The sequence below is a fragment of the Sparus aurata genome, chromosome 24, assembly GCF_900880675.1.
Source record: "Sparus aurata chromosome 24, fSpaAur1.1, whole genome shotgun sequence".
NCBI lineage: Eukaryota > Metazoa > Chordata > Actinopteri > Spariformes > Sparidae > Sparus > Sparus aurata.
In genome coordinates this window covers 8943643-8970580 of record NC_044210.1, presented here as the reverse complement: position 1 = coordinate 8970580, position 26938 = coordinate 8943643, and the positions used below count along the sequence as shown (strand labels likewise).

Here is a 26938-nt window from a genome sequence, read left to right as displayed (position 1 = left end):
TCCAATTCTCTCACTCATATTTTGCTCTCCAACTCGCTCGCCCGGTATCCTCTCTGTTGGTCTGTCTTTCTTTCTTTTCTCCTTTTCATCTGTTTTCTACTTCTTGTCGGCCTAAAACGAAACATTTTGTCCATATCCACACCAGCAGGCAACATACTGGCCCGAGTTCCAAGTCATTTTGTTCCCACTGTTTTCTCACTGCTCCACTGGAGCTCAGTAACATGCTGCTGTAAAAACCTCCGTTAAGCTGTATTTAGACACAGTGGTGCTTTGAGCTAGCTTATATCACAATGCTAAAATGTTAGTGTACGTTTACATGTAAGTTTACAATGAGCACTGCGTTGGTTTAACATTTTTAGTACGCTAACATGAGCACAATAGCCATGTTGATATACTAACGTTTAGCAGGTAATGATGGTTGGGGATTTCTAAAGGCCCGGGGCATTGCAAATTAGCTTCGTCTATACATACTGATGGTGTGCAGGTCATTCTACACACTTTACTTACATTAAATTAAATTGAATCAAATCTTAGAATGCTAACACTTTGCAATTAGTACATAGTGCAAGGACACAAGGTTAAGGTAAAGAAAGGGTGCTAGCAACTTTACTGCTTTTTAAGTATATATCTTTATTAGGCTTCCAGAAGACAATCTGAATCTTACATCACATCTTTGGTAACATCAGTTAGTAACATGCTTCGTGCGCAAGATGTGTGATGTGAAGTGTTAATGTGTACACTACAAGAACAGGATCTGTGGACTGGGTCGGGACTGGGATAGCTGATTGGCATGTTAACTTCAGTGGATATCTTTATATACAAAGAGATCATAACTTAAAAACATTGTGTTTTAATTTCTTACATATTGCTTCTTTAAATGTCTAATTTTACTAGATTAGCAAGAAACATCATCTTCACAGGAAACCTATCGCATGGTGTTTCTATATATGTGTAATTCTTAAAAGCTGCTAAGAGCCGAAAGACGCGTGTATCCTACTGTAGCATGTAATTCCCTGTGGCTCATGTAACCTCATTTCTTTGTTAGGCAGATTAACATGTACTCAATCATTACGTTTCCCTACAGCCGCCCATTATGTAGGCCAGCAACATTTTTGGTGGATTACATGCCTGTACCTGAGGCATCCGTTTGATTCTCACATTAATCTCAGCACTTTAAACCTTTGTCAGAGGCCTTTTCCTGCACTTTTCTTTCATTATTTCCTCTTGTAGATTTCTGCCATTTATGTGCCTCACTGTCATGTGCAGTCCTTGAGACTTATTTGTTTTTATCTTCTTTTATTGTGGAGCGCATTGCAGAAGTGCCCCCGCGGTGCAGAGATTTGTTTAATATGAATGATCTTGTGTGTGTTTGTGTGTGTGTGCGTGCGTGCGTGTTTGTGTGTGTTTGTGTGTGTGTGTGTGTGTATATGTGTATGTGCGTGTGTGCCGTAAAATAACAATTCAGGTCACTTTAGCTCTCGGAGAAGAAGACTGAGCTTTGCTAAAGATATCGCATCAGTTGAAAAAAATTAACTTGAGCATAGATGGATGGTTTGGGAGGGAGGCGCAATCACAGCTTGTTTTTGGCAATTTAGAGCGGTACGAGAGAGCATCCAAGGGTAGTCAGTGCTCTGAGACGCTTTTGCTTTTTCTTTCTGTGTGTGTTTCCAGCTGAACGAGATGATCCGCGCTCCGGTCGAAGGGGATTTCTGGCAGGTCGACCACATTCGGCCAGTCTACAGCGGAGGAGGACAGTGCTCTCTGGACAACCTTCAGACGCTTTGCACCGTCTGCCACAAGGCCGTACGTGCACACGCTCCACATCGCTGCACCCGTAACAACCGCAGCACCAGCTTTTAGAACCAAAGGGCTTAAGGGGCAAAAGCAATTTGTCTAACACTTAAGGTGCACAGTGGATGGACCTCTCCTTTATCCCCATATAAAGAGAAAGCCTCATCCTTCATGTTGAGGATCACATGTGGTGGCAGTAATGTGATACATGGTCAAACACATTGATCAAAAGTCGTACCATCCCTCACAAAGCTATATATTGCCTGTAATATCATCACATGATGTGGCTGCGTGACATATTGATATATAGCATTTGTTGCAAAAAGGCTATACATCTGTCTCGGGAACATTTTCTTCACGAGCGTCTTCAGTCAATATTTCATAATCACGGACAATTCCAGATCTGAAAAAAAAGAGCAGAGGTTTCAAAAATAAAATAGAGCTTTCATTGTCACCTAAAATGTGCTTTACTTTCACGCCAGAAAGCCTTTTTGTCAGAGTGGGTGTCAGTTTGGAAGGAGACGCTTCATATTTTGACGTATCTAAACTGATGTGGAGAACTGCGCGTTCCGATAAGGGGATCCTCTCGCTGTTTATGCCACCGTTCAGACACTTTAATCTAGAGATGCTCAATATATTGATCTGTTTTTTTTTTTCTCCCTCTTTCAGCGCAGACTGCAGATTTAACTCTTACATCATGCTCTCATTTTTTTTTTCTCCGCAGAGGACGGCTCAGCAAGCCAAAGAACGGAGCCAGATGAGGAAGAGCGCCGCAGCCTCCAAGGTTGCGTCAGACATCAGCAGGTTCTTCATCAGGAAATGAAGCGGAGGTTTAGTAAGGGTTACACGGTGTTTGAATCTCCTGAATCAAATTGAATCCTCGCTGATGTGATTTGTAACAGTGTGGATGAAGACGCATCACGATTCTTCATGGACAAAACTCACGTTAAAGGAGCACTATGTAGTTTTGGGGTAGAATTTTATTTTTTTTTTTAATGCCTGAACAAACTAAACAAACAAACTCACTTTGTTTTCATGACTGAATAAACAAACTGACCTTAAAGGACAACACAATTTTATACAGTATTATATATACTTTGTTTATATGTGGCGGACCCTGCCACCTTTCTAGCTTCATCACTGAGAACAGCTTGTTTATTCAGTTTTGGAGAAAAGTTTGTATTATTCCCTCATTAATATTGTAAATATTATAATTCTGAATTTCTTCTCCAAAACTACATAGTGCCCCTTTAAAGCATCAGCAGTGCCTTTCAAAAGGTGGCATGCCCTTCACATCACTTAAAGATCTACCTTTACCTCACGATTGAATCAGTGGTGTCCCGTTGCTTGTAGCTGTAGAGATTTACTTTAAAAAAAAACACATAAGACTGCATCAAATGCTAATTCAGCCATCTCCCCTCTCGTCCCCGAACCGTCACAAGTGCGGTAGTTTTGATTTATGACGGCCCCGTTTTGCTCGGGGCGGAAATGGAGCAGGTTGTTTAGAGAGATGCTGCTATTTTAAGATCGTGCAAACTTGGTGAAAAGTAGCAGGTGAGAGACGAATCGGGGGCCTTCGTAATCAAAAACTCCACGGAAGAACGCGCAAGTGTCCTCGTTGGCGGCTCCTCAACAAGTGGTGCCATGTAAATCCTCCATTTTGGAAGATGTATTAAACGCTCTCCAGTGAAATAAAAACCTATTTTCATCCTGTTTCATGTTGTCTTCTTCTGTTCCTCCGGAGCTTTAACCACGGCTTGGACTGTAAATACACCAAGACGTTGGCTGTTCTGACAAGCCAGCAAATCGTTTCATCGCCTCAAGTCAGGAACATTATTGTCCATGTCCACGCATCTACCTCCTCTTCAGCTGTGCTTGATGATCTGAGCGGGGCTAAAGTCAGTCAGGAGGGCTATGTTTAGAGAGACGGAGAGCAGAGTTACTATGGAAACAAGGCTTCAGGTTCAGCGATGTCGGGAATATTGAATCTCTTCTTGTGAGAGTTATACAATGAGCCAGACAGACATCAGAAACTCCAATCAATACCGGCAGGCTCCCTGTGAAAACGAGGCCGTCACATTCCTCCGCAGCAGAATTTGACTTCCTCTCTCGGCGCTCGGGCCTGGCGGTTTGACGTCGCAGGTGTCGTCATGTCACGATTTGTCTTGTCTGTCAGCCACGTCAAACTCCAAACTCAGCAAATTCCACCGTCGCGGGAAAAAGTTTTACATTTTTCTGGCAGCCCCAACTTCTCTCAGCCTATCAGAGCGCTCGGTCGGAGCCACGGCTTCAAACTTTCTCGGAGCCCATGTGGGTGCGCGTGTGGGTGTGTGTGTATTTCCCCTACGGCTGCTCCAGGTCTCCACTTAATAAGACCGTTGTTCCTCTCCTGTCCAAACCGACAAGCTTTGTGAGTAATGAACATCTCCCAGGCAGCCTTCCAACAACAGCAGATTTCAGAGTCAGTCCCTGTCAGCAGCCAATGACTCTGATCTGCTGTTTTATTACACCCAAAAGGTGTGTGACTGTGTGTGTGCATGCGTGCGCGCATGAGAAGGAGTAAGGGAATAGTGCAAAAGTGTAGCCGAGTGTGTTTTCTGTGCGTTTCGCAAATAAAGCGTGTGTGTGTTTGGCGCGGAGGAAGTGTGCATCGGAAGGGAGAGGAAGTGGTGTGTGTGTTTGTCAGATGGAGCCGTAATGAGGCAGCGCCCAAAATGAAGACGTCTCGTTGTTCTTCCCAAAGGGTCTGCTGGGTAAAGAGCAGCGCCGCGGCCGCGTGACAATGTTTGCGTTGGGCAACCGATCAGCCCAGAGGAAAAACATTACCTCCACAGGTGATGACAGTAATAAAGATGGACTCAAACAGCGGCGGACGGCCGCAGAGGTTCCCGTGTTTGCTCTCCGTCTAACACCCCCACCCTCGACTCTTTCTTTAAAGCCGGCGTCGGGAGCGAAACTCACTTTTACCATCAAGAGCAATCAACTTCTTTGCCTCCATGCCACCGCTGCAGAGACATTTCAACAGGTTTCATAGCAACACGGCACACTCCGGACGTCACATGGCCAAAATTAGCCCGGCCAATATCTGGCGGAAATAATTACATATAGTTAGAAAATCACAGACAATAGCGAAAGGAGAGAAAAGGAAAATGGCGCCATCTGAAGAAAACCCAAGCAAGTGGAATTAAAGAGACGTGCAAAAACACCACAGCAGTGAACCTCGGAATAAGTACAACAGAAATCTAATGGAGCCTGTTGTGATAATAAATGATTGTAGTATAATAAAACTACATTTGTCCTGAGGTACAGATAAAATTGAATCACCAACTATTCTGATAATCTATTAATCTATTAATTGATTTTTATCTAAAGGGGAAGTATTACACTCATTTTCAGGTTCCTAATCAATTCTTAGGTGCCAAACTCACTGCTTGACATAAATTATGCAAATGTGTGAGATGGTGATGTGGTGTGATGTCACAAAGTCACAGAATTAAAGGCGGGACTACTGACGAGGCGTTTCAGGAGCAGCGTTTTCTGTGGGAAAGAGGAGCTTCCCACTTACCTTTTGAACTTTCAGATTCCAGCTCCTTAAATGTGAATATATTCTGGTTTCTTTCCTCCATTCATTTTTTCCGGGTTTTTTTGTTTGTTTGTTTTTTTTATAATTTTCTGGCAGTTTATAGACCAAAAACAAATTGATTTATTGACAATGATATAATCATTATTGCAGCCCTAGACTAACACATGTTGATTTGATCTTATCACAAACATCATAAAGAGGAAAAGACTGTTCGAAGAGCAATGCATTTTTTGGACATGCTACTGTCAGAACTGCAGCAGCTCTCAATGTGGGTCAGAGGCCCCCTTGGGGCCCTCCGCAGGACTCCTGGGGGTCCACAGCAAATTGAGAAATAGATTAATGTCACTGTAACTCAATTCCATAGGAATTTCTCTAATTACAGGCGTAACATTTTGTATGAGAATGATTGTTGTTATCGAAGGTTTCATTTCCAATATTATCTCCCCCGCAGGATGGAGGCAGAATGTGTCTTTTTGGGGGTCTGTGACATGAAAATGTTTGCTCTTCCAACCAGGCAAAACTTGACAGTAAACTGTACAAATTATTCATAATTCAATCATGATTTGCATTCAGACAGAAAGGCGTTATATTTGGCCCCATTCCATTGGTTATTCCATTTCAACCTCGCCTGCCCCCATAATCTACTTTGGCCCTTTTCAGCTGAAGGAAGCGCTTCTACAAACCCAATCTTGTGTGACAGGTGTGATGGAGAAGGGCCAATAAAAGCCTGCACGGCGCGCTGCGTGCTGCCGCCGGCTCTCCAATCCGTGGCTGAATCCTGCTGTGGTTTGATTCCTGGCTGCCACACTCTCCACTGTGATCCCTCTGTGTCTGTGACCCTCCCTGCCCTTCAGCAAGGAAAAGGAAATAGACACGAGGGAGGTCGTACCCTGCTGCTCTCCTTCAGGAGTGAAAAACAGGAACGGCACCGTCTCTGTCTTGCCAAAGCACCTCTGGTTTTCTGTCATCGGGCGGAATGTGAACTGCAGCACCTCATTATAGGAGAAAGGAGCGGACCTCCAGTCAGAGCTCTGTGGTGTTGTGTTACGACATCAAAGAAGCTTGTATTCTAAAAGGATGCACCCGTATCGTCTAATTGAACTCCGGAGTCGGCGTTTAGGAAGCGGTTCTTGGCTTTAAACAGCTACAGCCGATGAGAGGCTTTTGTCTTTATTGTCATATTATCTCTTGGGATGGTGATGAGATGATTAATCATTTCCTGCCGCAGCCTCGCGCCTCGCAGAAGGCTGGCACCGCTCGGCGGAGCGCGACGCCCTGGGTGGAGGAAAACGGTATTATGGCCCAGGTAATTGGTGGAGGACCATCACTCATGAGCGATCTAATTAATCTCATTAAAACACCCTCTCTGGTTGCATAGAGATGTGTCTTGAGGACCGCCGCGACAGAAGGAGTTTTTCTAAAATGGGCTTATCCATCCTGATGAGTGTCATACACGCAAATGATATTCCAAGAAGAAACTGCAGCCGAAGCGAGGAACAGAAAATCAATACAGCAGTGCCATGTAAACCGCGGCTGGCCATTTCCTAATGTCAACCGGCGTAGTAGGGGATGTGCGCTGGTAAAAAAGGATGCTTTCTCATTGCTCAGCTGGAGGTGGCTTTTGTCAAGTCCAAATTCTATTTATTCAAGATGGCTCCCTGGTTGCCTCCCAAGACGCGAGGCATGCTGCGGATTAAGACCAAAAAACGCAATCAATTCACCCAGCAGGAGATCAGGGGAAATAACAGATAAGGTTCTTAGTATAATTCATACAGTCCCCAATCTGGCTAGGATTAATGTATGTCTTCGCTGTGTCTGCTCTCGTTTGTATGTTGGAGCTTGTGCGGGGCTAAATTGGCGCTTCATGTGGCCCATTACAATCAAGCTTTGTTTGGAAAAGGCCCTTGTGCGGCCTGGATGTGACCGCGTCGCGCACACGCCATCGCGGCCCAATGCAATTTAGGAGTGATGTAATCTCATCTATTTTTTTAGTATCATTAAGATTTTTCCAGTGTCAGCATATTAATCTGTGTATAAACAAAACACTGTTGAGCATTCAATGAAAAGGAAGCCCTAATGGCTCTTGACATCAGTGGAATAAAGCCACAGTGTGCTGCAGCGCAACCGTTTTCTCCCTTTTCATGCGCGCCGTGTTCAGAAGATTGAGGTTAGAAATGGAAAGCAGAACAAAACGCCCTCCGACAAGTCCCCCTTTCATGAGCCTTAAAAGACATCTTTTCATCTCCCATTTCATTTTGCGGCCATTGATCAGCCATCTTTCATTGATTGCTCCCAGACATCTATTCAGCCGCTCCGTCGCGGCTCAGCATGCCCGCGCTTTATAGGTCTTAATGGCAAGGTCTGGCTTTTGTGCTCGGATTAAAACCCTGAATCGCAATCACTTAAATTCGCCGATAAATTCGCAGGAAATCACCTTTGTTGAATTTAGTGGAAAGTTCAGCGGTGTTAAAAGAAACGGGCAGATTCGATACATTTCGGGTGGGCAAAAGAGGACGTCTCTTGCCTCATCGTGTGAAATTAGGATTTTTATTTTTTTTATTTTTTTTACCTTTTCGGCGCACGAGCCAGAAAAAGGTCATGTCAGTCGTGTGACAAGAGTGACAGGTCTGGGGCATCATTACTGAGACTTGGAAGGTCTGTGTAAGCACCTTTGGTCACCTCAGGAGAATAGATCCCCGCTGCGCTGCTGCCGGCCTAATGAGCACAGACAGCCCTGTGTCTAATGAGAAGAGGGCGATTGCGACTGTCTTCCATCAGCCCTGCGCTCCATCCGTACAACATCCCCATAATGCCTTGAACACACGGCATGAGCAACCCGAACAGCGGCGGGTATCTTGTCACAGATCAATGCAGGGGGCGACGGAGTCAGCCGAAGGAATCTGCGGAAAATGTCCCCATCGTTTTCTTTAGTTTGCCTGCGTATTTACCCACACTTCCACACAGTCATGCGAAAGCCCAAATTTAGGCACGTTTCAGTCATTGCAGGGAGAATATCAACCGCCTGTCCTCTTTGTGGCCGCTTCTTTCCAGCTGGCGAAAAACATGTTTGGATCACATCTACTAAAGCAGTCTTTTTTTAGTTTCCAGTCAAACATTTTGCGGATTCCTGGCACCTCAAACTTCACTTCGGTTCATCTGCTCTCAGCCTCTTTGCATTTCAGATTAGAGTGTGTGATGCTTTATGGATGCCAGAAGGGAACCTCGGCCCGATTCACCTGCACGCGGCTCACCTTCTCGCACATCATCGTGCATCTGAAACGGAGCTACAGGTTTGCAGATTTTGTCGTATATTAAACAGGGAATCAACAGCAAAATAAGCAACCTTCCGCGCTGAAAGGTTGTTATTTCTCAAACTGTATGAACGCCTTTCAGTGGATATCGGTGGACAGATTGGCTTTGGTCTCGGCAACAATTGATTCGCCTTTGGTGGTGGTCCAGATCTGGGATTTCTGCCACTAGACTATTATCACCTTGTAGCTGTAATTATAAAACTAGCAAGTCGATTCCAAAAGTTTGGGATAAGTTTGAAAAGGCCACGAAGCGAGTTTAACTCGAGTCGGAAGTGTTAGGAGCGATTTTTTTTCGGGTGTAAGTTGGAGAGTTGTTCAGCGTTGGCGGAGGCTTTTTGAGTTACCAAATTAGTCCGATGAAATCAGGAAGGAAGGATGGAAACACCTTTTCTCAGCACAGTTATTCACGTTCTGTGAAGTTATATCGGCATTTAAATGGACTTTTTTTCCATTAGGGCTGTTTGAAGCTGTGATGTAAGCTACTGTGCGGCCTTCCCCTCCCTCACCAGCAAAGAGCTAAGCCTATTAATCCACTGAAGAGCAGATAGTTTAATCACTGTCACCACCTTGCCTTCTTTGTTTATGATATCATGAATGTTTTGTAGCAAAAGACACAAAAAAATATGAAAACGATGTCACTCACTGCTGCTAAATGGAAATTAATGGAAATGTATAGTGAAACGCTATCATCAATCTTTCATCATATATGGAAATCTGACTTCATTCTGATGCAAAGTCAATTATACCTGTGTGACAAACGTCCATTGAAATTTATTGATAAGTACTCTCACAATTGGCTGTTAGAGTGGGTTGCATTTGGCCACTCAACTGTGGACATCTTCACACCCACACCACTTTTTTTTCCCGTTTTTTCCCTGTATATTCAGCTATGCCAGTTTCTCAATTACTGTGTGAGTGGGCTGGTGCAATAAAAAAAAAAAAGAGAGTTGGTGGGGGGGGGTGGGGGCTTGGCTATAGCGACATTCACCATCATCAGCCCACACAGAATTATTCTATGTGATGATATAAATCTTATTTAATTATGTGATAGCGGGGCAGGTTTGCCAGCCGCGATGAAAGGGAACGAGGTGTTCGGATATACCTGGAAATGCGAGTTGGACCATTTAACACAAGGCAGAAGCATCCGCGGTTATTCCTGAGAGTGTAATAATTGCGTTAACGTCGTGCCAGTGTTTATGTAAGTCCATGGCGTCGGATAACTTTTTTTGGAGGGGTAGTTTTGAACACATGATGTCCTAGATTCGTATCAGGTGTGATGGTGAAAATGCAACACTGCTAGCAGCAAATAACTAACAGAAAATCAGGTGGTCAGTGTCTGAGAGGCGCTGGATGGCCAATGTTATGACCCGTTTTGTCATCTTATCGTTTAAATGCGGTGCCACTGCAGGATGCACAAAAGTCTTGTTGTCACCGTGAGGTCGCTGCACCCGGCTGAGATATAAATCATATTCGAACAGGATAAATATTCCAGTATTCGCTCTGCTACTGTTTGTTTAACCTATTGTTCCCAGACATAATTGTAACCATGATGAAATGACAGGATGTGGTCAGTAATGGATGCAGACACCAGTGACAGACTAAGGATGTTTGCGGGGCAGGGGCAAAAAAGAAATAAAAAAGGCACCAGCTTTATGAGGTGGGGCACCACCCGGCAGAAAGTCCTAGAATGTTTTCTACTGGATTTGTGGTCATAAACGTAAGTTTCAAGTCTTCTTCATTACAGCATGATGTTCATTTTGTAAAGCCTTGTACAAGGTTTGCTTTAGGGGTCGGCCACATTGCGATTGACAAGTCGCTACTATGGCGTGTCCTCGGGTTCTCAGTCAGATCCGGATCAGAATATCTTCCCTAGTTTGTCCCTCTGGTCACTTCTGGTCCCGAAAAACAAAAAGGGCAAAGGCCATGAAGCCAAACTCGCTTGGCTTTAATATCATAGTCCACATACGAATGGGTGACATCATGATGAGTTTAACCATGGCTATAGCACATTGACCACATAATCCATGGGTTATATACAATATAACACGTACATACAATATGTCATGACCTTTAGACGTCTATGTAGGTGGATGGTGTTATCTTTTGGACAGAGCCATGCTCGTTGCTCCCCTTGCTTCCAGTCTGGTATGCTACGCTAGGCTAATCATCTCCCGACTGTAGCTTGACATTCGGGTGGTGTGAATTTTCTTTTCAAATGGTCTGAAAAAAAAAAAAGCAAACAAGTTCCTAAAATGTTGGAACTATTCCTTTTTACTGTCGCTTATTTGCCTCAATCACAATTTTTCCCTCACCTCAACCATACCATGATTGCCAAGCTCAGATATTCTAGGAAGCAAGGATTGGCGTTAGCAAACACTGTCATTAAGTGTAAAATTAACCAATTTCAATGTCCTTGCCTGGCGACCGGGCATGTCATAGAGAGGGAAAAGACACAATCAATCTACAAATGGGGATAATGGCACTCAGTTTTGAACGGCGTTTCCTTGAGGGCATTCAATTGATTGTTGCCCCTGTGGATTCCACTGTTGGAAAGGTAGGAGGGGGTTTCAGACGCTGCTGAACAATCCAACAAGCACTTTGTTTGAGGCATACTAACGACCTGAGAGTCCTCTGACCTTCATATCTTTCAAGATCGTCTTTACCGAAAGATCCTTCCATCTTCCTCCAACCTAAACCCAGTTAGTGTTAGTCGCAGCAGTGCTGTCTAATTATTTGATCCTTGCATCCATTCACATTTGTCTGCAGTACATTTCTTTTCATAACGTGCAGCATCATGGTTGGGGCTCCTTAATAGATCAGTTAAATTCCGATGAAATTTTAATAATGTCTGTGGGGAATCTGCTTGCTTTGGCTACGGAGCAAAAGAGGCAGATAGAGAGTAGTAAAATGTGCAGTAAACACAACAATCAGACATATTCAGCAAAATAGAGCAAATAAAGATGCAGCATCTTTATGCATACGTTTACAGTGACTTAATATGAGTGCACTGTCCAAAGATACAAATATGCTGAAGCTATTGATCGCGTCAGAACGATCGAGTGATCGAGCTTTCGTCAAATCAACAAGAGGCCGATTCGAAAGGAAGAAAAGCGAGATAATAAGAGGGCATGAACACACACACACACACACACACACACACACTGGAGGAATTACCCGGCAGCAGGTGCATCTCATCTTTTGGATATTTGCTCTCAGACACGCACACAAACACACACACACACACTGAGGATTAGCTTTGTTACGCCCACAAATGCACACACAAAAGCACAGATCGCTGTCTCGTGCACACACACACACACACAAACATACTTCTGTTGTTGAGGACACGTTGATAGAAGATTACAGATGTTTCCAGTCTTCCGGCGTCATCGCCTCAGTGTCAGCGCTGTAATACTTGACATTAGGTGAACAAAGAGAAAAATCTTAAGTATGGAATCAAATGCGCGACATTTTCATACTGCAGCTTTTTCTACCTGCTGTGCTTGTCTGGCTCAGCATGGTAGAAAAACATATAGTTTTTTTTATTGCTTGTCATTATTGTGTAATATATTTTATGAAACTGCAGCAGTTATGGAAGCAAGATACCATTATCATAACTCAAAGCTGAAACCAGAGTCACTATTTTCATCCGCGCTGCTTCACCTTAAAATATCAATAAACCCTTGGCAGCACCCCCGCCGCTTCACCCTGCCACTGCGCACACAGAAAACCAGATTTCTATGCTCTGTCGACCCAAATCCAGCTTTGGAAAGCCTCGACTCCTACCTCTCCAATTCAGCTTTCTCAATAACCCAACTCATCCTCCTCCTCCTCATACTCCCACTCCGCCACATAATCCATAACATTTTGTTGCGCGGCTACGCCGATGACACCCAGCTGTATCTCCAACGGAAGAAAAACCTGGTTCGTCAAACCTGGAGTAGCCGCTTCTGTCGCGTTAAGTCCCGGGCGTCTGCGAACTTGTAACAGCTTGGTGATCGTGAGTGAATTTGATTGGCATTCCCTGCGTCAAATAATCATTGTAAGAACAATCTGGCCAATCAGAATGTCAGATTAAAGGTCAAAAAGGTTGGGATACTGTTCCAAACAGAATAAACCTCTGCAGAGTTGTAGATGTGTATTCATGTTTGTATATAACTTTGTTTGCTCTACAGCAACTTCTTTCTACATCAAAGCCAGTCCAGGCAGTTTCAAATTTGCATTGATCATTTTCAAATATTTGAAAGGTCTGACCTCAGTATATTTCTGTGCTGAGTCCTGATGCTACTTGAGGCTGGCAGAGGCTTAGATCCAACATATAAACAGGCTTCAGTTCGACACCAGAGCTTATTTTGTTGCACAAAGTCTACTCCTTTATTTATTATGTTCTGGGCAAAGGAAAAAACCCCTTTTCTATTGAGGAGCCTCCTCCAAAACAAGCAAACAAAATTAATGAATTGCATGTTTTTGTGAGGTCACTGCCATCTCTTAAAAAACTCTGTCTCGCCTCGTCTTTGTCGACTTTATAGTATTCTGAATCTATGAGCCAGGTTTGTCTATTTTTTGTCATTACTCACTGATTGTTATAACGGTAACTCGGTCCTTTGATAGGGATAGGGAAGCTAACTCTTCAGACTTTAGCATTATTAGCATTTATTTGAAGTTACGTCCCAATATTCCCTCTCCTTTTAGCTGTTCCGGTTTCCAACAACTCCTGCGTCGGGGGGGAGTGTTGTGTACATCACAAGCTGCATTCATGTTTTAATATAACAGAATATGATGCATTGCTGTAGTATATAAAGTAGTTAAAATTAGCTTACCTTTAGCATCAAAACGCAACACGCCCATTGATGCAGCAGTAAAATGAATCCAAAAACGTGTAAGCGTAACGTGAGAAAATCCAGCACCAGTGTTGTGTCTGTGTGCTACGTGTGAGGCTAGAACCAGGAGGTGATTAGCTTAACCTAGCCGGGGGGAATCAGCTAGCGGTTGCTGCGCTACAGGGGTTAAATGTTATATCACATGTTAATTTGCCAGCTTCAGAGGTGCAGGTAGGATCTCTCTCGCTTTGGACGGAGCTGGATTAGCGTCTTGCCCGTGCACCATTACGAGAAATCCTTTTTCAGTTGTTGTGGCTGTGATGACAAAAGCCATAGCAGAGTCTAAACTGAACCATTAGGAGGAAAATAATTATTAGGGTAGGTATTTTCTTGGTGTTGTGATTGCAGGGTCATTATGCTCTCCCTAATGAAACAAACCAGCGGAGAGCCTCCATCTCAGGCTGTAGCCGTTATCATCGCCCTTCAGAGAGTATAAAAAGGAAAACACTTCAGCGGCAGGCTAATTAAAACCAGAGAGGTCTGGATGAGGAGGCCAAACAACCCACACAGGTGGCGGGCACGTCACCGCGTGTGTGTGTGTGTGTTGTGTTTATGCTTGTGTGAGCTACTGTAGCACATCATGTTTATGCATGTCTGTATGTGTCTGTATGAGTGTGGGTGTGTGTGAGGCAGCGATTCATGTATTTTATTTTTTTCATCCTTTTATTTGTGTGTTTTGCAAGGCAGCAAAGGACGACATTAAGTGTGTGTGTGTGAGAGAGAGAGAGAGAGAGAAAGAGAGAGAGAGAGAGACGGCACTTCCTGTTTGTGTGTGTGTGTGTCAGAGGTGTATGATTGTTAGAGGTGCTTTCCGTTCATTTTAATGGCTTCAGCCTCCACTTGCTGTCGCTTCGTTCTGCTGCCTCCACCGCTGACAGGAAGGACCGAGCAGCTTTCATCTGACAGGACCCTGCTCAAATAGGCCATTGGTGCACCGTAATTAGTTCAAATGTCGAAGCCGGTGAATTATTGATGATTGGGGGCGAGTAGGGAGGAAGACATTTCACATCAACTGTGTGTATGTGTGTGTGTGCGTTCTTTTTTTTTTTTTTTTTTAAAGCTGTCTCTTTTTAAAGGACAGCTGGTGCTCTGCGGTTCCCACCGCAAACATGAATCTCTGGTGTTCAGGCCACGAGAGGATGCATTTGCATCGGGCGGAGAAATAAACTGGGGTAGTAAAGGGAATAATTACAGAGGAAAACTGTGAAATAATGTCTTGTTTTTCACTGAGAACAGCTGGCTAAAGAGAGCGCTGCAGATTTTTTTGTTTTTGGGCTGGGGTGGGGCGAAAAAGGGATAAGTTAGCACCGGTCGGAAACAAAAAGTAAACCACACCACGAAGACAGAGGCTAATTTATGCTCCTGCCAATCATTGGATATAATTGCGCTACCATGGCATAATGGTAGCCCAAGCCCAGTCATTTTCCCCCTCCGGCTCTATCTCAGGTACTTAGAGGGGTTTCCATCAGCTCCTGATTTTTCAAGAGAGACCTCTCAGACAGGAATGACAATGGACTTTCAATGGCTTATAATTATGCCACTTTTCCCGCACAATTTCCTGGGCATCATTTGCATTAAGACTCATATGGGTATAAGTGCACCATATGCTACCCTGCAAAGGCCTTTTGATCAACTCCACCGCCGAAATTACCGAGTGTCGTGACATTTCCTGGAATGCCTCTGAGCCGCCGCCGTCCGACAGTTATCTGAATCTGTTAATTAGATGGATCAAGTCCAAAGTTTGTGACGGTGGCGAGGCGACACGTGTGTGTGTGTGATGGTTGCGACTGGAGGATCACAAAGTGTGCTGAGAGGCACCTTGAATTTATGGCATGAAAAGCTGCGTCCTTTTTTTTTTTTCCCCTTTTTTTTCCAAGGTTATTCAACGCTGCGTCTTGTTTGCTTTTTTAAAAAAATAAAAATTTCCTCTAAAAAAAAATCTGAGAAAATGATGCCGGGTGTTTGTGCGTGTTGCTGATGCTGCCGCTAAAGGCCAAAGCTAACACTGCCATCTAGTGTACAAGAGGCGGTAGAGCAGATATGAATCAGGCAGGTTACGACATGAAGAAAAGGTGTTTGCTGTACATCAGAACCGGCAATTCTGCTGATATTATTCATATCCCAGACAGAACCATTCTCTTGTCATCTTTTAGCATCCAGCAGCTTGGTGACTTGAAGGGGGACTGTGTAGTTTTTGGAGAAGAAATTCAAACTCAATGTAACAATACACAACGAGAAAAATCTACTTTTTCCATAAGTGAATGAACAAGCTGTACTCGGGAGGAAAATAAGGTCCCCAGAACACTGTTTGGAGCTGGAAAGGTGGCAGGGTCCGCCACATATAAACGAAGTAAAACAGTATGACACATAACAGTCAAAAAACTGAGTTTGTTTTAATTTATTTAGGCATAAAAAAAGAAATAGTCAGTGAAGATCATTTTCTTTAGATTAAAAATTCTACATATATAGTGCACCTTTCACTTAAATGAGGAAACGTCTTTAAAATGTAACTTAATCAACCGTAAACTTTTAATTTGCTGTCTTACCTGCTGCAACAATCATGACTATAATAGCATTTGTGTCTTTGGACCTCTGGGACCTGCACACAGCCACACAACGCTCCTGTCTTTTGAGTTGTAATTAGAGCTTGGACGGTGTTTTCCTTTCAGATGGCTCTTAATTCTGGGATTTGTTGCTCACAAAAGCCGCTCTCATATCTCTTCCCCTCTGCGGAATTTTTTTTTTCCCGAGCAGTAGGCGTCTCTTATTCAGCTCCGAGAGGTTGCTGAAAATAAATCATCACCCTCCCACCAGCATGCGAGAACGTCCAGATGGTTGAATTTTCACTGACGTCTTCCCGCTGAATTTCCCCATTGTCTTCCACGCTAAAATTAGAAGGTAATACTTGGTGAAAACGCTGCGTCTGCTCTGAGGGTGCTAGTTAATTATCAGGAACGGGGTTTTTATGTTCCACCCACAAACGAAGCATCAACGCTGCATTGTGCGAGAGTGTAAAGTCCAAAGCTGAACCTTGGAACCCTCTCGAGCATTGTTGGAGGGGATAAATGGCAGGTTTCACCGTCTCTGCTGCTCGTTCCTATTTTGCGAGAACAAAAGAAGCAGTGCCCTCATTGTAATTTATATAAGGGAGAAAAAAGATGACATCATTCTCCCATAGATTCTACCGTGGATAAGAGACAAAGTCTTGCAAAATGCAATAATCTAAAAGCCCAAGCTTGCTTACATTTTCTGCTCATGCAGTGGCTCAAAATGTATTTTCCAACAATGCCTGCCATTAGCATATCTAATTCAGCAACACGGCAACCCAACAGCGCTCGATTTGAGGTGCAGTGCAGCTCTTCCGGACAACGGAAGCTGATGTTACGGTGATTTAATGTGATCACGGCTGTTCAGTAAGTAGCCCGGTGACATAATCAATTAATCAATCTACCATATATAAGGAAACAAACAGCAGGAGGGTGACCATTGTATTTGCAGTTTTGACGAGAATCGTCCTTGGCAGCATTTGACAAATGACTGTTTTATCTTCAAACGCAGCGAGGGCTTATATTCAATGGGGAATAAATCCAACGTTATGAGGCTGGGATTAAACCATCTGCATGATTTGGCAGTTCTTTTCATTTTTGCACGCTATATGTGGTTTCCAGGCCAAAATTAGGGGCTTAAAATTGTTTGGTTTTTTTGTACCTTTTGCACCAAGGATGGCGTTTTTAAACTCAAGAGGGGAACTTAAGTCAAGGTGATCCAGATTACTTCCCATCGAATGAGGTGTAAGGCCTGTTCTGCTTGTTCTGCAGTGTTTTTTGGGGATGCGCTCTTTATGATCACTATTAAATGTAGGTTTTTGTTTGGTTTGTCCATTGCAGGCTGCCTCCTTCTAAGGTCTTGCTAAACACCATAATTTTTGTAGTGATTATAAACCAATTATGAAAAATAAATTCCATTTCTGCCAGCTGATCCCTCTAAATACTCAGACTGGACCTTTAAACGTTGGCTATGTTAAATGGATAGCAATTGGATAGACCTCAAAAACAAATTCTTTACTCAGAGTCCACTCACTGGCTTTCAACGGCGTAACAACGTCTTCCTCTCTGAGACAACTGAGAGCAAAAGCAATATGACTTAACAATAGAGAGATGGCAAACTGGGCCATCGCCACACCTGAGCAAACTGCACCCACAGAGGACGACCGCAAGATGTGGTCGAAAGCCATAGAGGGCCTCTTTTCATTCTTTTCTGTTTTTTTTTTCCTGCCCCAGAAGAAAGATAATTTCCAAAGCTGGAACAAAAAGTACAGTTTTGCTTCAAAATGGCCTGGAAGCAATTCATGTAATTCATTTAAAAACGGATTAAATTTCATGCAACATGTAAAAATTATTTATTAAAAAGCACCTTCAACCACACCTCATTACCTCCTTCAGCAAATGGGTTTTGCTTTCACCAACTGGAGATGGTGCAGGTGTCATCTCAGGTTTTTTTTATTTTTTTTATTACCTTACTGTTCTCCCCTGAGCTGAGGTTAATGAATTAATTGATTTAGCGACTGGCAACGTTTCCAGCATACAGCTAGTGACAATCACTTGTTTGACCTTCTCACATGTGAATGTTAGCTGGACCTTTTAGATTTTTCCGACAATAAGCCCGATACCTGACTGTTGGTTAAACCACTAGCACAGAAACTTTAGGCCTCCAGGAGGGGATGATTTACAGTGACTCAAACTAGGACTGACTCTAGGCAAGATGACCCTTGCTTCCCGAGGTAAAGTGGTCTAACCAGACACTTAGGGACAGGGCTAGCTGTTTAGTAGGCAAACTTCAGTAGATATTTCTGCAACACAGTACATAAGCATCTTTGACATGACATCAAAACTGTAATTTCTTCCCATTCTGTTCACAATACGTTAATTTTAGATAGTTCTGAAGTTAAGTTTCTTACATATTGCCCTATCCCTCAAATCAAACTCTCCAAAGTTGATGAGTAACTATTTCAGTTGTTCAAGAGGTTTGCCTTTGGTTATGTTTAAACACTTTACACAAGTTTACTTAATGTAATCAAAAGCCCAAAAGATGCATCAATGTTTCTGGTTTCACATCAAGACACCAGAGAGGAAATAATTGCTGTGATGGATAACGGGGAAAAAAAACAGATCACTTTTACACCTTTATTTGGGCTCCCAATACACAAATCGAGGATATGTTCATCAATACAGTCTGCTTTAGATCTCATGATACACTGAATGGAGAAAGGTTTGGACTGATGCAATAAACCAACAGATTTAAAATCTGACCTACAGTCCTATATACACAATCTTATTTTAGAAATCTGTATTTTATGATAGTTAATAACATTTATCATACTGATAGCGATTGACGGAGTACAATCACAAGGCCTTTTTGCAATTTTAGCCGATATATCTTAAATGCACTTTCACAGCAGATGTAAGGTAAACTTCATTTGTAGCTCTATAATGAGTCTGCACATTAAGTTAAGGTGCGGCCTTGGAAGTCCCAATAGACAGCTAATACAGCAAATGGAGCTGGCCTCGCATTTGTATTGTTTTTAGGAACTATTGATGCACTCTTTGAAATATAAGCAGACCATGTTTTCTAAGACAGACACTAAAGTTCTGCCTTCTTCGTCAGCAAATGGACGAGGTGATACATCTCCACAGATACAGGTACTAAACCCAAACAGAGGAAGATTCATTCTTATATCAAAAAAGTTCAAGACCTGAGATTTTGAGTGGAACAAAATGTCTTAACATACAAAAAAAATAAAACATTAACTGTCTGTAAACTGTCACGATGGCTGCGAACACTAGCTATGTCTTCCCTTTTGTGACCGAAAACATGCACGTTAAAATCATGTCTGCTCGCGATAAAAGAACGTTTAAAATCCCATTTTTCTAGCCGCATTCTCAAAACATTGTGTTTTTTTTTTGTTGCAAGCTAGTAGTACACAGCTCTATGCATATAATTTTACATTGACAGCTTAACGAGAATCATCAATGATCAGTGTGTAGACACGACTGAGGGCGATGCGAGATAACTTAAGACAAATAAATTCATTTTTTAAAATTCTATTAAACAGGGTAATACCTTACTCTAGACAACACTGCCATCTCTCCGAGGGTTACAAGTTCATTCCTTGGGCACTTAGTAAAGAGTCCAGCATGTCAAAAGTGTCTTTGTAGTCAGTGTGTTGGCCGTTGGATGTCAGCAAGCCGTTGGTTCCATCGTGGCCGTGGTGCTCCATCATCCTCTGGCCGCTCTCTGACGAGTAGTGGGACGAGTTGAGGCCTCCTTTGGAGCTCCTCTTGGACGTGTGGTGGTGGTGGTTGTGATTGTGGTTTCCAGCGTCGGTGTGAGGCCTCTTACGAGACGAGCCAGAGGAGCTCACATCGTGGCTGCTGGGAGCTCTTATAGATAAAGAAGGGTTGTCTATTGTCCCTCGGCCATTTCCGCTGAGGGAATAAGCGTGCGAGTGGCCGTGTTTAGAGTGGCGGTGGCTGCTGTGCTCTTTGTGCTTGTCTTTGCCAGGCAGAGTCCCGCCCTGCTCTGAGCCCCCGTGACGCTCTGATGAAACTTTGATTCTCATCTTGAGCTCCTCACTACTGGCAGAGCCGTTCTCAGCGAAAGAAGCAGGCAGCCGAGCCTTTTTAGAGCTGGACTTTTCTCTCCTGCCGTCGCCCGACTGGCCGGCCTGCTGTGGCTGAGAACGTTTCTTGTGGTGGTGCGAGGGCAGAGCCGGAGGAGGCACGTACATGTCTGTGCCCGGCTCCTCCTTTATACCGTTCTGCAAGGCCAGCTCCGCCGCATGTTTCTCTCTGTACTTTTCCAAAGTCAAGACTTTCTGCGGCCGTGAAAAGGCTGCAGCGTTTGTACTGAGCTGCTGGTGTTTACTACTTGCCCCACCTACAGATTTGGGTTCGTGTTTCACCAGTGTGAAGTCTGAAGGGTGGGGCTCGGAGAAGTCGTCGTATTCACAGGACTTTGACTGGTCGCTCAGCGGCTGGTAGGAGCCAAAGGGGACTGCGATGCTGCTCAGGGAGGGCATGTCTGAAGAGTCTGATGAGGAGGTGGAGGGGAAGAAGGAGTTGTTGACACCAGGAAGGCCATCCAAGGACGTCCCCTGGTAGGCACTGTCCACGGGTTGGCCATCTATCTTTGGCTTCTTTGCTGCTTGAATGGCCTACAAAACAACACAGGAATCAACATGAAATACTGACACCTACCAGTCATATTTATGTCTTGACATTTATTTATGGCATACCCTCCAGTTTCTTATCCTCTTCAGTCTGCTGGGCGTCTTCTCCAGGATCTGAAGGAACTCATGCGTGAGCTCTGAAAACAGAGAAGAGAACAATGTCTTTGATTAGCTCCTTCACAGTCTTGACACCTTTCTGATGCATAATTCCGATAGAATTTAGCCAAGGATCATGGAGGAGACATTTGTTTAGACGAGACAACACTGACAGCAGTTCAGGATTGGTTTTTGAAAATAAAAGCTCACAGCGTCTACCATACCTCAAGTCTGAACATGTATATACATATAAAATTTTACCGCAAAACAGCGACAGAAGCTCTTACCATCCAGCAGCTGTAATGTTACGGTGCGGTCCACGTACTCCCACCAGTGTTTGCCATCTGTTGATACAGGGATCTCCCAGTTGGACCACTTACAGGCCAGGTGGATGCAGACACATGCGACGACTGTGGGCCTGTACTGCAGGCAGAAGGTGGTGAGGTGCAAACTGTAGGAGGAGACAAGAAACAAAAGAGAAAGATACAACTGTGAACGGAAGGGCTTTCCAACCAATAAAAGGTATACACTTTACATTTTAAATTACATTAAAAACAGCTAAGAGCAAGGCAGCATTAACATACAATCAAATGGCTCAAAACAAATGGTGACATCATTAAATATTATCTTCACATCACATATACACAGCCTTACCTTCCAGACCTGGAACATCTAAGAAAACCTATGTTTGTTATGACATGTTCCTAAATGTATGAGTGTGACATACTGTACAGTTCAAATTATATATAAATTGTAAATGTTCTTAACCTGTATTAGGCCATAGTATTGTGTTTCGATTTTAAGGTTAAAAAAAAAAGGTAAAGTATAAAACAATATCAGTGTTTCTCAATCTCTAATCTCAGGAAATCTCTACTCCTGCACAATCAAATCAAATGAAAGTTACACACTACTGGGCTACTTCAAAGTGAGACTGAGAAACACTGGTGTTGGTAGCCAAGACAAATTATTAGGCTTTAAAAAAGGTATAACTTTTAAGATATGGCCAGAATCCAAAAATGTAGGGACAAAACTTGAGGGTAACTGACAGCTGCATCCAACTATTCTACTTGTTAGCCATCTTTGGATATAGCTAGCTGCTATAATCTAATTAGCCCAATTAGCTGCGGCGCTAGTGGTGTTATTAGCTGACTGAAGTCAGCCTGGACTGCAAGCTCAAATCTCAGGGGAAGCTGACAAAGTCAACGGGTCTCAGCAACCTCCTAGTCAATGTGGCTAGACAGAGCATCCAAGACTGACAGATCAGTTTGAAGCCGGGAGGGGCGTTGATTAAAGAATGTTTCATGATGAGGAAACAGGGCAATTAGGCTCAACTTTGTTCAGCACAACAGAGGATGTTGATCTGTCTACTAAAATCTCCTTTCTTGACATTTTATTTGTTTTTTTATTATTTTGTTTACTATTTAGACTAAGGAGCAAACCTGCTACTCACATACATCTACCAGCTGAAACTACAGGGCATTTCAGGCTATGGCCTCTTGGGGTAAAAGGTGGTATTAAGAGACAGGACCTGACAGAGCTAGCTGGTTAGCATGCTAACTTCAGTAGACGTCTCTGCAACAAAATACGTAGACATCTCAGAATTATGTCAAACATCGTTGTTTCTTCATTAATGTTCTGCTATTTTTTTTTTAAATAAACTAAAATTCTGGCCATATCTTACACATTGCACCTTTATCCTTACTAAGGTTAATTTTCTCTGCACCCTGAATCCCAAACTACACTGCAAACAGGCTCTCATGGATTGAAACTAGAACGCAGGTAGGAGCAACATGGTGATAAAAGTCAGTCTGCAAAAAACAGGGGCCGTATTTATCTCAGAAATTACACTGAAAATTAAACCAGGACTAAATGTAGTCTTCAGTTTATTTCTCTTAATAAGCAGAAGTTATGTTGATGTGTTTGGCAGTTGAATGTGGTATAAATCCAAAAGCCTAGCGTAAATACATGTCACTAAATTGTGATTTTAGATTAATTCAGAGTTTGGAGGGAATTCAAAAAACTAAACGTGCACAAAAACTCAATACATTACATAACTTGATTCAGCTGCGACTTAACACCTGCACTAGTACCACATCTTATATCTTAATACTTTACTTGCCCTTGCAGGCACAACTTCAGTGTCGCCTAGTTTTAGAGGTACAGCCAAACACGATCAACACATCTCTCAGATTTTATTACAGTCACTACACTTTAATCTAGAAGTCATTCTTCAAATTGAGAAAAGTCACCGTAAAGATCAGGTCTACCACCATCTGCTGGGAACGTCAATCTCCCAGATTTGAAAATCAAACAAGCACTTTCTGTAAAACAAGTGAAATCATCACCTCAAAAGTCAGTTACTGAAATACAATGTTAGGACAATTATGGATTCTCTAAATTTAAATCTTGAAGACATTTCTGCCATATTTCTTCTTTTAAAGACCAAAAACTATGTTGATAAAATCTCTGAAAACTACATGTTCAGTTTGCAGTATAGTTTGGTGTTTCATTGTTAGCTCTTTTGGGGTGAAAATGTGCAAAAGAATTTACAACTTAAAAAAAGAACTGTAAACTATACTTACCAAAGTACTTTATAAGTATAAGAATCTTTAGTGGCAATCTATATTCAGGCTACCGCTCGAGTTTTTTTGTTTAGACATATGCACTCCGCACCAAACAACCGTGAGAGGTAAACAGCACCACTACACTCCACATTGTGCATTCAACCCCTATGTGCCAACACAGAGCCCTTGTACAATACACCGCACACAGCAGCCTGGCCGGTACTTCCCCACATTGGGGGTTCCCAGGATCCAGGCGCAAACAGGGCGTTGGACACAGGAAGGGGGGCCCTGCAGGACAGGAAGCTATAGTGTGCCATTACAGTGCAATAATGGGAACAGGATAATAACCTGTTGGTAGCCATGAAATAGGAAGTCTGTGCCAAATCCTTGCTCGCTGCAAAAGAAGAAGAAAGTTCATGTTAGAACTGAGTGAAATGTCATTTTAAAGTTGGCATTAATGTAGCTGTACAAATGAAAGCTAGCACTTTAGCATTTTCACAACTAAGTTGTCAAAAAGGAAGACTCTCTTTGGATATAAAAGTGAGAAAAGCTGAGAAAGAAAGTTATACCTCTCACTAGCTGGGAACACCTCACAACATCTGTGTGTGGATGATCAACTGTTATTTCAAAACCTGCAATCAGGATGTTAGATGATGATCAGCCACTGGTGCGAGAACAATGTCAGCAAAGGCAGGACTTCAGTGTGATATTGTGAACTAAAGAGAAAAACCTCAAGTGTTGCCTGTCAAATATTTGAAAACTTCATATATCCGAAGTCAACATGCCCATGTGGTACCTGTGTAACTTTGTTGTTTGCAGTTATTCCTTCCAAAAGAATAATGCTGCTAAAATGGCCGACAGTAAAAGTCGGGAAAGAAATTTAACTTGCAGGGAAAACAATACAGTGCGCGGAGTACTGATGCTTTAGAATCACTCACCCAGCGTTTGCAGCACAATTGTTTCCAGTGCTACAAGCTCTTGTGCCTGCTGCTGGAATGCCTGAAAAAAGATCGATCAATTAACACACAACCATATACTGATGATTCAACTTCTTATCAGCATTTCTGCAGACAAAACAGTAAAGGAGGGGGTGAAGAACCACTCCGATATAAAAACTTTACAGTATGGGCCTAATACAGCCTTTTCAACCAAGGGACTTAACTAGTTATTTGTGAGTGGGAAGAATGTTTTCGACTGAATGTGTGATGTTCATCTTGTGTAGTATAACCATGAAGTTTGCATTAACCTACGTTGAACAGTCCACGATGAATGAATTTGTTAGAACGTGTACATTGCTTCTGTGCTGTATAGCCTTTACATCACAGCTTGGACTAAGCAGAGGTTAACAACTGCATGAAAATCTGCAAATGTAAGACTACAGTCCGTAGGGATTGGATTCAAATTATGATGCAAAACACATTCCATTTAGGATTGAGATTTGTGGCACAGTCGTCTGGACAAAGAAAGAATGCACGCTGTGACAAAAAGACCATCAGATTTTCAGTTAACCAAATCAACCATCGACAAATCTGTCAACATGATTAATAAGGCAGACAACACATTTGAGTAGACCACAGTCTTTCATACCAAAATCTTAGCTGCAAGGATCATCAAATAAACTTTCTATCCCTCAAACTGTAGCTGAGGCTCATTGTGTTTCGATTAATCAATTCATCATTTGACCTTTTTGGTCAGTTTTCTGAGATTTAATAGGGCAAACAATTTCCTTGAGGAGCTAAAGGCGACAACTTCTAAATCCTTGCTTTGTCCAAGGAATCCATAACCTTCACATTTTAAATGGACTGTCAGAGTGGACAAAGAAAGCCTCAAATTGTTGTTGTGACAAAACTGCCCATGCAGCTTTACAAGTTACTAAGCGACTAACAAAAATACTTATGCCATTGCACTGTTATTACATCTGCAGATGTGTTTTCTCTCAAGTCTCAGGGCATTGCCAATGCGGACACAGAAGCGCTCAAGTCTTCCAGAAAAAAAAAAGAACATCAGCTGAAAAGTCAAGGTTGGATTGGTTTCATACAAACTGACCTCAGAGTCACCCTAAATTAAGGGTATAATCGTATCTTCTCTATGTATTTTTGGCCGCACTGCAATGCCAAAGGTGGTAACATAACACGGTGTCCACACAGAAGAATATCACACAATGTGTCATTGTAATTTCAGTTAAACCAAAGTCACTCCTTAGTCATAGTTTACTTACGTTGCTCTTAGTGTCGAGGGCAGGCTCTTGTGGGCTAATGCAGGCATGGGCTATTTTAATGACATGCTCCAGCTTTCTGGGCTGCTCCTCTACTTTAGCTGCCAGGAACAACGTAGTCTGGGAAATTATCTGAAGAGGGGGAAAAAAAACCTCAAGTCAGTTTTTCATAGCTAGAAGCACCAGTAATTATGGTATCAGCCAACACTGCGGTGGTACTTACATTTCTATGGAATTTGGTGAAGGAGTGAATCATATAAAACCTGTGCATATATACTATAGCAGTGTTGATAATTAATTGAGAGCTGAGTAAACAGTTAAGGCATATACAGATATACAGGGGGAAAAAATGGAAGAAAATTAAAAATGACTGCAACAGCATCAGTGTAGAATTCTTGACACATTAGCATCGAGCTAGCGTTTAGTGGACAGCTAGCAAAACGTGCCCCATGTAAGTAAAAACCAGGCGCGAATTAAAGTCACGCTTCAACTTGTCTAGCGATGCATTGCTCAGTTTGTATGGTAGTATTGTCTTAAAGTTACACATAGAAATAGTAGCAAAGAATTGTCTGTCACTGGTATCATTACACACAAAGCTAACAATAGAATCTGCAGTATGAAGAGACAAAACAATAGCTAAGCTAGCAAGCAGGCCTCAACACTTCCAGCTAACAGTTGGCTATATATAAACATAATGTTAGCAAATATAAAAGCCCGTCTTGTCAGACAGGACTGTAAATATGATAACGAAAGATTCTGAGTGTGTTTAGAGGGTTAAAATGTGAACAGTGACACGCCTCGCCACTCCGGCCTTTCTGTAAGCTAATGCTAACTCGAGCTAACCCGTCTGTCTGTCGGCCAGCTAGCCTCTACGTTTCAGAAAGGATACACGTTGAGTCTCTGGCCTATATCTTGGATTAAGTTGGCGGCCTGCTGCCGGTAAGAGAGCTCCCTGTCAGCCTCTATACCGCCGCGTCGAGACGGTGTGTTTTCGAGCTGCTCCCGGGTGAAGAGCCATTTCGTAGAGGGTCCCCGGTGCACCGCCATTACGCTCCCACAGCCAAGCCCGACGGTGCTAGCATCGGGAGGGAGTGGGGCTATGGGGGCACCGGAAGGACGAAATTAGCAGCTGAGGCTGATTTGAAACCGGTATCCATTTAGTGAACAGCGCCCCCAGTGGTTGGTGGTGTACATAGGTCATGTTGTTGGTACTCCTCACTGATGTTGTGTCGAATAGCGTTTTAGTCACAAGGAAATACGTTAATTCAGA

The 26938-nt window shown here is 42.9% G+C and overlaps 3 protein-coding genes across 6 annotated transcripts in view; 1 reads left to right on the top strand and 2 right to left on the bottom strand.

Moving 5' to 3' along the window:
* Positions 1-2879, top strand: part of zranb3 (zinc finger, RAN-binding domain containing 3) — an 85360-nt gene extending 82481 nt beyond the window's left edge. For all 3 annotated transcript variants that reach the window (XM_030410125.1, XM_030410123.1, XM_030410124.1), the window contains exons 21-22: positions 1672-1803; positions 2516-2879. In XM_030410125.1, the coding sequence (XP_030265985.1) occupies positions 1672-1803; positions 2516-2614 (231 nt within the window). In that variant the 3' untranslated portion in view covers positions 2615-2879. The remainder of the gene's footprint in view (positions 1-1671; positions 1804-2515) is intronic.
* Positions 2880-18734: 15855 nt separating this feature from the next.
* On the bottom strand, positions 18735-23276 carry LOC115577129 (cyclin-T2-like). Of its 2 annotated transcripts, XM_030409960.1 has the most exons (4): positions 23139-23276; positions 21177-21340; positions 20860-20930; positions 18735-20778 (listed from the first exon to the last, which is right to left on the bottom strand). In XM_030409960.1, the coding sequence occupies exon 4, from the start codon at positions 20641-20643 to the stop codon at positions 19720-19722; it is 924 nt and encodes a 307-aa protein (XP_030265820.1). In that variant the 5' UTR covers positions 20644-20778; positions 20860-20930; positions 21177-21340; positions 23139-23276; the 3' UTR covers positions 18735-19719. The 2 variants fall into 2 exon arrangements, with proteins under 2 accessions (XP_030265820.1, XP_030265818.1); XM_030409958.1 differs by lacking the exon at positions 23139-23276 and having other exon boundaries at positions 21177-21967.
* On the bottom strand, positions 22531-26802 carry ccnt2b (cyclin T2b). Its single transcript, XM_030409962.1, has 7 exons — positions 26558-26802; positions 25892-25973; positions 25672-25800; positions 24392-24452; positions 24023-24085; positions 23472-23847; positions 22531-23210 (listed from the first exon to the last, which is right to left on the bottom strand). The coding sequence occupies exons 1-6, from the start codon at positions 26713-26715 to the stop codon at positions 23612-23614; spliced, it is 729 nt and encodes a 242-aa protein (XP_030265822.1). The 5' UTR covers positions 26716-26802; the 3' UTR covers positions 22531-23210; positions 23472-23611.
* Positions 26803-26938: the final 136 nt, after the last annotated feature.